Below are 10,838 nucleotides of genomic sequence, written 5' to 3'. Positions count from 1 at the left end.
ATTATTACACATTTCGAACTTTTTGTATTCTTCACTCACAGTGAAGATCTTCCACGCCAATGACATGTTTACGTGCGGCTGTGACATTATTGCCTGCGCCGCTGGCAACAAAACGGACCGGCTTGGAATCGGAAAGACGTGAGGCTGACCGGCTGATCACCGGTCCGGACGAGCATGCGGATAATTGGCTAATTCCGGTCCCTGGCCGGTCGATCGGTGCATCTCTACTATTAATCTCTGGCTCTGCCATTAAAGAAGGCAATGCAATGAGTATAGAGCTGTATGAAGCCATAAAATAATGCTAAATCAATTGCCGTAAGTTAACAAATCTAGTTCTGAGTTGAACTGTTTTTTTCCCCCATGATTTTAGACAGGACAGGAGTTTTTTTTTTAAAACACTTCCAAACATAACAACTTGGTGTTTTATGTGCAAATGCACAGTAATAGGTGACTAGTATTAAATAATAATTTAAAACCACTTACATTTTCCCTGTAGTTTAGTTAATGTTTACTGCATTATTTATATCTCACATGTGTTACCCTGATGTGTTTAGTGTTTGTGTGAGTGCAACTGAGCACTGTCTCAACATGTTTATTGCTCCTAGAAGATCCACTACTGGTGAACTTCTTTGCTCTTATGTCATTTTTACAGTGATTAACAATACCTTATAAAATAAAAAGCAGATTTATACAGTTGCAGAAGGTTAATATCAAGTTTAAAAGTTTTTTTTACAGTGCCAGTGTGGTCATGTAAATTACAACATTTTTAAAATGTAAAATTTACAGGTTGTTCTGTAAAGTTGTTTAAAATGTTTTACTGTATTTCAACCACAGCTGCCAGTTTTTGTAAAAACAACATTAAAAATACAGTATGAAATTGTGAAAACCTACAGCAAACAAAAGTCAATTAAATATTTGACAGCAATTATAACCCATTAATTGTAGGTTAGTTCACAAGGCTTTCCTAAATGCAGAGATGCATCAGTGTCTTATGTGGTGGGTTGATAACACCTATGTGCACATACTTTGTTAATGTGCCATTATTTTGCTGGGACAAACTTTGGAAAGCAGCTCACCATAAATTAATTGATGATCAGCTCTAATTTGGTTATATTCTTCACAATGGATCAACTAAATACTTTGCTAAACAGTCAACTTTGCTTCATGTAACACATGTTGTGTGTTGACATGTTTCTTGAGATGGGCTGACTGAGTAAACCGTTTACCACATTCCTTGCACTCAAAAGGTCTCTCCCCTGTGTGGATAAGTTTGTGTCTTTTAAAATTACCTAGATCCACAAATCCCTTTTCACAATGGGGGCAGATGTAGCGTTTCTCCCCTCTATGCCCTTGCATGTGCATATTCAGGGCAACTCTATGTTTAAACTTCTTCCCACATTGAGTGCAAGAAAATGGCTTCTCCCCAGTGTGCATACGCATATGTGTAGAGCGGTCTGCCTTGGCCAAAAACCTCTTGCCACAAACTTTACAAGGAAAGGGCCTTTCTCCTGAGTGGATGAGCTTATGTTTGGTAAGGGTAAAGTGGTAAACAAAACTTTTTCCACACTCCTCACACTGATACCGCTTCTCTTCTGTGTGGACTTTTACGTGCCGGTTAAGACCTCGTGCACTAGGGAAGGCCTTTCCACACTGAGAACAGGTATAAGGCCTCTCACCTGTATGAAGTCTCATGTGGTTCTCCAAAGCAGATGCATTGCTGAGCACCCTTCCACACTCAGCACACTCAGTACTCCTCTGCAGTGTTTTGCTTGAAGCTTTCGTTAATGCTTGACTTCCGTAATTTGTGGAAAAACTTGTGCCACAATGTGCTGCTTCATTAAACAGGTCGTTCTGCACCCCATTTATCCCCATATCCTCGAAAGTGAATGTGCTGACCTCATCTGCTAAACTTATTTGTCTGGATTTGGAAAAAGCTTTTCTCTGTTTTCTCAGTCTAGACTGGAGTGTGGGACTATTGTACTCACTATACTCTGGGAGGTCTTCATCATCATCTGTGGCAACTGATTTAGTCTCTCCAGTATAGACTTCAAAGTGATTGACTGGAGAAACAGCAGTCTCTAAAGGTATAATAGGTACTCTCCCTAAAACACTTGAATGGGTGGAAGTTGCAGCTCGCTGTTCCTTCAGTGTTAGCAGAGGTGCAAGTGGCCCTGATGGCTGTAAATGGGGCATAGACGACTGCTCTAGGGCATCTTGGGGCGTCATCAAAATGGGTGAGTGCAAAGGCAGAGTATCCAGAGATTCAAGCAAACATGTGGTGTTATCAGGTGGAGGAAAAAAATGGTCCAAAGAGGTGAACTGATCGGATTGTGCTGAATATTGTGATTGCAGAAGTTGAGGTGGGGTTGGAGTACCAGTTGACAGAGCTGGAAGTGAGGGGACAGATCCCTGAATTGGTGTAACTGGATTGTGGGAATAAGAAAATGGAACATGTGTTGGCAGATAAGAAGGCTCAGCTGCATGAGACGGATTGTGCTGTGGCACCAAAGGGAACTGTAATAATGGACTTGAACTTGCAGAATGCACTGGCATTATCTTTGGTGATGAAGCAAAAACCTGGGTTTGAGAGACTCCAAGACTGGTCGAGAGAATTGGATCCTGGACTGGTGAAATTGTATTTGATGCTGAAGTATCTGGAACATGGTTTAATGGCATGAAAGCTTGTACTAGTGGAGTCACCTCCTGGGCTAGTGGCATAATGGACTGTGGTGAAATGGTCTTGTTTATTGTTTCATGATTCTGATTTGGTCGACGGTGAACCTGAGTTATTGGTGTGCAACCTGGAGCACAAGACAGCTCAATCATTGGAACAGACAACTCAACCGAGGAAACAAGATTCTGGGTTGAATTGGCGTGTTCTACTGAAGTAGTTGATGTCTCGACTGGTGCAAATGCACTTTCTCGTTCTTTTTCATTTTGGGAAGACAAGCCATCTCTGTTTTCTGATGTTCTTTCAGCTGTACCTCGGGCTGGGCAGGTAGACTGGTTGGATTGGTGACCACAGGGATTCACTCTGTGACTACATGAGGAACGAGTCACTAATGAATTTCCTCCAGAGTTGCCATAGTGCCTGCTTATTGTTTGAAATGTTGTTGGGATCACAACTGTAGATAAAGAGAGGTGAAGATTCAAAAGAGGAGAACATGAAAATACATGGAAATATAGAGGATGTGTCTTTTGGTTACTTTGACTATTCAGGGTGGAGAGGGGCAATAGAGCGAGTTAATGCGATTTTCAATTGTTGGTGTATAAATATACATATGAATTAGATGAATGTCTTTGGCCATAGCATTAAGTCTTGCTGTTTTTTCAGTGTAACACAGATGGTGTATCAAGTAAAAACTTTAAAAACCGTGTCTCAAGACCCATGCATTCTGTTCCAGTTAATTTAATCAGTTGGGCTCTGTCTAGTAGTTCTGAAAACAACAACATCCCTAATCCTCTACAAAAAGTGTTGAGTGCTGTTGCTGTCCCGACTCTAACAAAGCAGACATCAAGGCACTTGGGATGTGCAAAACGACACATTTTCATAATCAACAGATAGTCAGTGGGTTGTTTGAATAACTAGTTGTCTAGTCAGTGTTAAGGAACCCATGTAATTAGGCTATGTTACGCTGCCTGGCCAAAAAAAAAACAAGTTGCATTCCCTAATATTTTGTTGGACCGCCTTTTCCCATCATCCAAGATCTCGGCCAAAAATGAATGCAACTCTGGATGGAAATAAATGTTGTGACATTGCATAAGGTTGTCGAATAATGCCATGATGAATGAGCACCGTAATCAAAGCTAAAGGCGTCCAACAAAATATTCAAATTACCCCAATCAGACACGTTTCAGAGGGATATACGGATGCCAAGCACAGCACTTAAACATAGTAGCTAAAGAATATTTAATAAATAAATAGGCTAAATAACTATAACATCTTTTTGCAGAAAACTATCAAAGTAACAATTGTAAGAGATAAGAAAGGCTCCAATACAGAGCAGCACAAAACCACTTATGCACATCCTGAAAGCAGAATGACGTGCCTCAATGTACTCAGAGTGCTTTACGGCAAGTAATTGGGTATTCTTGCCCATCCTTAATAATAAGTAAGTTTTTTCAATATATGGAGGAACAGCATATAAAAGCTGAGAAAATGTTCTTCCCAATTTATGATATACTCTTGTACCTCTTTCCATGGTATCGTTATTTGGCTCTCTGCGCACCAGTATTGGCTCAGCACCCTCTTGCTTAAGTAGAAAGTATCCTGGTTTGTAGTGGTCATGTTCAGTCTCTTGAGGCTAAAGATCAAGAACAAAATTTAAAATGTAGTGTGAATATGAAAACGAAGATAAAAAATAAAAAAATGTCTCATCATTTACTCATACTGCCCCAATCTTGTATGACTTTCTTACTTCTGAAGAACATAAAAGGGTTGCTGCAGAGATTTTAAAATCAAATTTATCTGATTTCAAGACATTTTTCAAGACCTAAACAAATTAAATCAACACTATGCCCATACAAAACAAACACACACAATCTCAAAATAAATCATGTATCAGACGCTTACTTAAAAAGGCAGAGGCACACATTCAACATGGCCTTAACAATGCTTATCAGTAAAACACGGTACAATTATGTTAAGTTAAAAATTCAAGTTAAATATGTTTTCCACAAACAGTATATATCAAATTCAAATTGGTGTATGTACCATCATATAAATAAATACAAATTAGAGGTCGACCAATATAGGATTTTGCTAATACGATAAAGTGTTGTTAGAAAGGCAATTAATCTGCCAATAGTTTTTTAAATAGGTAGCTTATATTAAATATTCTTAGTCTTTCCTTCCTGAAATAGGGAGGGTCCAAAATTAATTACATACCAGATGCAGTTTATGGTGAAACCAAAATACCATTTACCAGGGGGAGGGTTTAGATTCATAGTGCAGAAATCTTTACTTTAAAGGCTGAAATACACCGGGACTCTTATTTTGAAATGTATGCACTTCACTGCTTCCAGCTGCTCATTCAAACAGATAAGGGAAATAAAATGATCACTCATACAATAATTGTATTACAATATAAACAAACATATTACAATATAAACAATTAAAAGTAAACATTGTCATATTTCTGCTTGACATATGTTTCCGATATGGCCTAATGATTGTGAACTGCTCTGCAAAAGCAGGAAACACAAACCCCAGCATACTTGGAGAAAACTCTGCAGGACGTACATGCATTTATTTAATCAGATCATAATCTTTTGAAGTTGGATAATCACATTAATTCATAGCAAGATTCCTGTCTTTTCGCTATAACTCGATGAATGATAATTGAGAATTTTGTTATATCATTTAAGATATTTAAGACTTTTTATGATCTTAAATTTTGGAAAAATTAATTAAAGACATTAAGACTTTTAGTATCCGTGAGAACCCTGCATAAATGAAGATATTTTGAAGAATGGATGAGTTTTGTATTGTCCATGTCAATAGGGTCCAAAACTTTCAAGCTCCAAATGGGAAATAAAGGCAGCATGGTTTAATCAGAAGCTTACTTACACCTTAGCCAAATACATTTAAACTCAGTTTTTCACAATTCCTGAAATTTAATCATAGAAAACATTCTCTGTTTAGGTCAGTCAGTTAGGATCACTATTTTAAGAATGTGAAAAGGATAACAGTAGAGAGAATTATTTAATTTAGCTTTTCTTTCTTTCATCATATTCTCAGTGGGTCAGTAGTTTACATACACTTTGTTAGTATTTGGTAGCATCACCTTTAAATTGTTTAACTTGGGTCAAACTTTTTGGGTAGCCATCCACAATCTTCTCACAATAATTTGCTGGAATTTTCGCGCATTCCTCCAGACAGAACTGGTGTAACTCAGTCAGGTGTGTAGCCCTCCTTGCTCGCACACAATTTTTCAGTTCTGCCCACTAATTTTCTATCGGATTGAGGTCAGGGCTTAGTGATGGCCACTCCAATACCTTGACTTTGTTGTCCTTAAGCCATTTTGCCACAACTTTTGAGGTATGCTTGGGGTAATTGTCCATTTGGAAGACCAATTTGCGACCGAGTTTCAACTTCTTGGCTAATTTCTTGAGATCGAGCTTCAATATATCCACATAATTTTCCTTCCTCATGATGCCATCTATTTTGAGAAGTGCACCAGTCCTTCCTGCAGCAAAGCACCCCAACAACATGATGCTGTCACTCCTATGCTTTACGATTGGGATGGTGTTCTTTGGCTTGCAAGCTTCACCTTTTTCCTCTGAACATAATGATGGTCATTATGGCCAAACAGTCAAAAAAGATATTTTAATCAGACCAGAGGACATTTCTCCAAAAGATCTTTGTCCCCATGTGCACTTGCAAACTATAGTCTGGCTTTTTTATGGGGTTTCAGAGCATTGGTTACTTTCTTGTTGAGTAGCCTTTCAGGTTGTGTCGATATTGGACTCATTTTCCTGTGGATATAGATACTTGTCCTCCAGCATCTTCACAAGGTCCTTTGCTGTTGTTCTGGGATTGATTCGCACTTTTCGTACCAAACTACATTCATCTCTAGGCATCAGAATGCGTCTCATTCCTGAGCTGTATGATGGCTGTGTGGTCCCTTAGTGTTTTTACTTGCTTACAATTGTTTGTACAGATGAACGTGGTACCATTCAGGCATTTAGAAATTGCTCCCAAGGATCAACCAGACTTGTGGAGGTCCACAATTCTTTCTCTGAGGTCTTGGCTGATTCCTTTTGATTTTCCCATGATGTCAAGCAAAGAGGCACTGAGTTTGAAGGTCAGACTTAAAATACATCCACAGATACACCTCTTATCAGAAGACAATTAGCTAATTGTTTAAAGGCTTAAAATCATTTTCTGGAATTATCCAAGCTGCTTAAAGGCACAGTTAACTTAGTGTAAGTAAACTTCTGACCCACTGGAATAGTCATATAGTCAATTAAATGTGAATCAATCTGTCTGTAAACAATTATTGGAAAAATGACTCATGTCATGCACAAAGTAGATGTCCTAAACGACTTGCCAAACCTAAAGTTTTCTAATATTAAATCTGTGGAGTGGTTAATTTTTTTTTTTAAATGACTTAACTAAGTGTATGTGAACTTCAGACTTCAACTGTAAATCTTGACATCTGGTCAAACTGGACCAAAGAGCAGGCTTCAAGAGGGAAATGCTTTTTGACAATGCCAGATCCTCAATCCAGTTATCATTGTACATCTATGAGACATTTCATTTTCATTTTGTAGCATTTACCTTTAACATTTTTGTGCACTGTGGTACATAAAAGTATCAACCCCCCCCTGTATTTTCAAAACAGAAACTGGATGTGAAAAACACAAACCTGGCCACACTGTGTCTGATTTTTCAACAGCAATCTGTGCATACATCAATCATTTACATTTATGCATTTGGCAGACGCTTTTATCCAAAGTGACTTACAGTGCTCTTATTACAGGAACAATCCCCCCAGAGCAACCTGGAGTTAACCTGGTCACAATGTGGCTGTGGGGTTCGAACCAGCGACCTTCTGATTACCAGTTCAGTGCTTTAGCCCACTACGCCACCAGCACTCCTAGAGAAAATCACTAGGAAGTATGTGAACAAACCTCACACGAACGTGTCATGGTCAATGCAGATGCCAAGATTAATAGAGAATAAATACTTTTTACCCAAAGTGATCGAAACTTCAGAAGACATGGATTCAACCACTCGCGTCGTATGCATTAATTTTTTGCTGCCTTTATGTCCTTTTTGGAGCTTGAAAGTTTTGGACCCCATTGACTTTCAATGTATGGACAAAACACTTCCTACATTCTTCAAAATATCGTTGTTTGTGTTCCACAGAGGCAAGTAAGTCATATGAGTTTGGAAAAGTATGAGGGTGAGATGAGAAAATATTTGATGGAAAATGTTGGGATAACTATTCCTTTAAAATTTAAACACACACACACACACACACACACATGTGTAATATATATATATATATATATATATATATATATATATATATATATATATTAGGGCTGTCGATTTAACGCATTAATTCAGTGCGATTAATTTTATTAAAAATAATCCGCAATGCCCCCAGACCATAATAAGGACGATTCTTGAGAAATGCAAGCTTGTAGTACCACCTGTTTACTTCAGAGGGCAGTAATTGAAGTTTCAGCTGTATGGGCAACATGGAGTTTATACAGTGACAAAAACAACCCACAACACAAATGCATGTGCCTTATGTTCTTGCATTCAAAACACTTGGAGCGCAAATCCGAATGAAGGGATCTCAAGCTGTGTTATAAGTATTAAACTATATTTATCTTGACACAGTGACCTAAAAATGTTATGTTTATGACGCAACGCACCCAAGACGCTACACAAGCATGTCTGACGTAGGTGTAAATTGACGGGCCCTTAAACAAGCCCTCATAATAAATCTCGAACTGATTGACAAATTCACTTGTGAAATGGATTGCTGTGAACTGTATGCCAATGATTATGTTCAATAATATGGTAGTAAACAATACATTGTATTCTAAAGCCGCTTTTTGTATTGCCTTATCAATGATTAACACTTCTGTCACAAGAATGTAATGCACTTAATTATCTGAATATATATTATCATATATATATATATATATATATATATATATATATATATATATATAGGGCTGTCGATTTAACACGTTAATTCAGTGCGATTAATTTGACTAAAAATAACGCGTTAAAAAAATTTACGCCATTAATCGCAATGCCCCCCGGAACGTAATATGGAAGATTCCTGAGAAATGCAAGCTTGTAGTACCACCTGTTTACTCCAGAGGGCAGTAAGTGAAAATTCAGCTGCGTGGCAATGCACAGTTTATATAGTGAAGAAAAGGACCCTTGAGCAGCAGAACAACACAAACATGCATTACGTTCTTGTGTTCAAAACACTCGATGGAGTGCAAATCCGAACTAAGGGATCTCAATATGTGTTCTAAGTATTAAACTATATTTATCTTGACACAGTGACCTAAAAATGTTATGTTTATGATGCAACGCATCCAAGGCACTACACAAGCATGTCTGACGCAGTGTTCATTGACGGGCCCTTAAACAAGCCCTCATAATAAATCTCGAACTGATTGACAAATTCATTTGTGAAATGGATTGCTGTGAACTGTATGCCAATGATTGGATTATGTTCAATAATATGGTAGTTAACAATACATTGTATTCTAAAACCGCTTTTTGTATCGTCTTATCAATGATTAACTCTTCTGCTACAAGAATGTAATGCACTTGAATTATCTGAATATGTTTTTATTTTATTTATATATATATAAAATTTTAAATATTTAAAGATAACTATGTATCATTATTTCATCATTATATATTGAGTTATTGTTATATTATGGGCTTTCTCAGCAAATATTTGTATATAATGATTAATCACGAGTAATTAATCGGGACACCATGTAATTCATTTTATTAACATTTGTAATCGATTGACAGCCCTAATATATATATATATATATATATATATATATATATATATATATATATAAGCTAAAAATAAGTGAATAAATATATAATTATAAAATATAATAAAAATTCTTAGCGTGTGTGTATGCGTTTGTGTGTGTGTGGTGGGTCCAGTTGAAAAAACAAACAAACATATAATAAACTAAATGTCCAGAAAGCACATACATGTGTAGTAGTTTATTTTTTACTGAAAAGACTGTCAATGAGCCTAGATATTTCATTTCTTACCTCTTGTTTGATGAGGAGTAAAGCAAGCTGTCTATTTTCATCCTCATTGGTGCACAGCTCTGCCAGTTTATCACTTGTAATGTCTCCAACGTGAAGACGTTGTCCTATAAACTGAAGAGTGTTACAGCCCCGGTCAACGAAAACGGCCTTTTCTGTCAAACAAACATTAGGGGGGAAAGTATTACCCACTGTCGAAACCTGCAGGAATCATTATAAACGTTTAAAATACTAAATAATGGCGCGCGTAGTTGCTGCAGTTCGCCGGTACATTCACAAGATCAATTAACAATGACTGGTGTTCATAAAGAATACATTATAAGAGCAGTAAAGTAATTGCTTTGTGGTGCTTGCTTTAAGTTTCTATCCGCTGTTAAAAGTCGTTATAACTTTCCAGGAAGTGTTTAATGAACGCCACAACCCAGAAATAGTGTAACGAAAAAGACCTACCACACTGCACGCCAACATCGCGATTTTTAGAAGCATTGTCATTCCTCTGATTCCCAAATCCAGTGCATCTTGTTTTGACTTGGCTGGATGAATCACCTTTCTTCAGCTTGACATTCTCCCTTCTGAGTATCACCAGCTCCGCTTTCAAATGCTGCAAAGTGCCTTCAAAAAGTTGTGTTGCTTCCCTGACAGCGGTCTGTAAGACTGTTGCCATTATGGATGTGAACTGGGTTTGAAACACCTCGTAATCTTCCATCCTCACATTCGGATTAATTTAATGTGTAGATAGGAGCAGATGTTATGTCCTTTGTGACAGCTACGAGGTTAACGCGTCCAGGGGAGGGCGGTGTTTTAAACTTCCGCAATGAATTTTAAATACCATTTATAGAAGGCTTCATTGAAAGGGAAGTTATGGTGCCCTAGGGGTGCACAAAAAACCCCCACAGCGAACAAAAGTTGAAACAAATTTAAATAAATAAATAAACGACGAAAAAGGAAATAAACAACGAAATTAAGTCACAACGCAACGTACTAATTCGCAACATAACACAATTTTTAAACAATTATTTTTGTTGATTTTGTGCTTGCTTTAATTTGTTGTGGCTTAATT

The 10,838-nt window shown here is 37.4% G+C and overlaps 1 protein-coding gene across 1 annotated transcript; it reads right to left on the bottom strand.

Moving 5' to 3' along the window:
• Positions 1-603: 603 nt before the first annotated feature.
• Positions 604-10,536, bottom strand: LOC127651829 (uncharacterized). Its single transcript, XM_052137860.1, has 4 exons — positions 10,229-10,536; positions 9,782-9,933; positions 4,193-4,304; positions 604-3,125 (listed from the first exon to the last, which is right to left on the bottom strand). Exons 1-4 carry the CDS (start codon positions 10,482-10,484, stop codon positions 1,144-1,146), a joined length of 2,502 nt encoding a protein of 833 aa, XP_051993820.1. The 5' UTR covers positions 10,485-10,536; the 3' UTR covers positions 604-1,143.
• Positions 10,537-10,838: the final 302 nt, after the last annotated feature.

Source organism: Xyrauchen texanus, chromosome 11 (genome assembly GCF_025860055.1).
Source record: "Xyrauchen texanus isolate HMW12.3.18 chromosome 11, RBS_HiC_50CHRs, whole genome shotgun sequence".
Lineage (NCBI taxonomy): Eukaryota > Metazoa > Chordata > Actinopteri > Cypriniformes > Catostomidae > Xyrauchen > Xyrauchen texanus.
The sequence above is the reverse complement of the archived record's forward strand: the minus strand, read 5'-3'. Positions and strand labels throughout refer to the sequence as shown.

Coding starts and splice junctions, on each gene's coding strand:
- LOC127651829 (XM_052137860.1), bottom strand. CDS start 10,484: ATGGAAGATTACGAGGTGTTTCAAACCCAGTTCACATCCATAATGGCA. Junction 4,305..9,781: donor TACTCCTCATCAAACAAGAG/GTAAGAAATGAA, acceptor CTTGATCTTTAG/CCTCAAGAGACTGAACATGA. Junction 3,126..4,192: donor TAACGATACCATGGAAAGAG/GTACAAGAGTAT, acceptor CTTTATCTACAG/TTGTGATCCCAACAACATTT.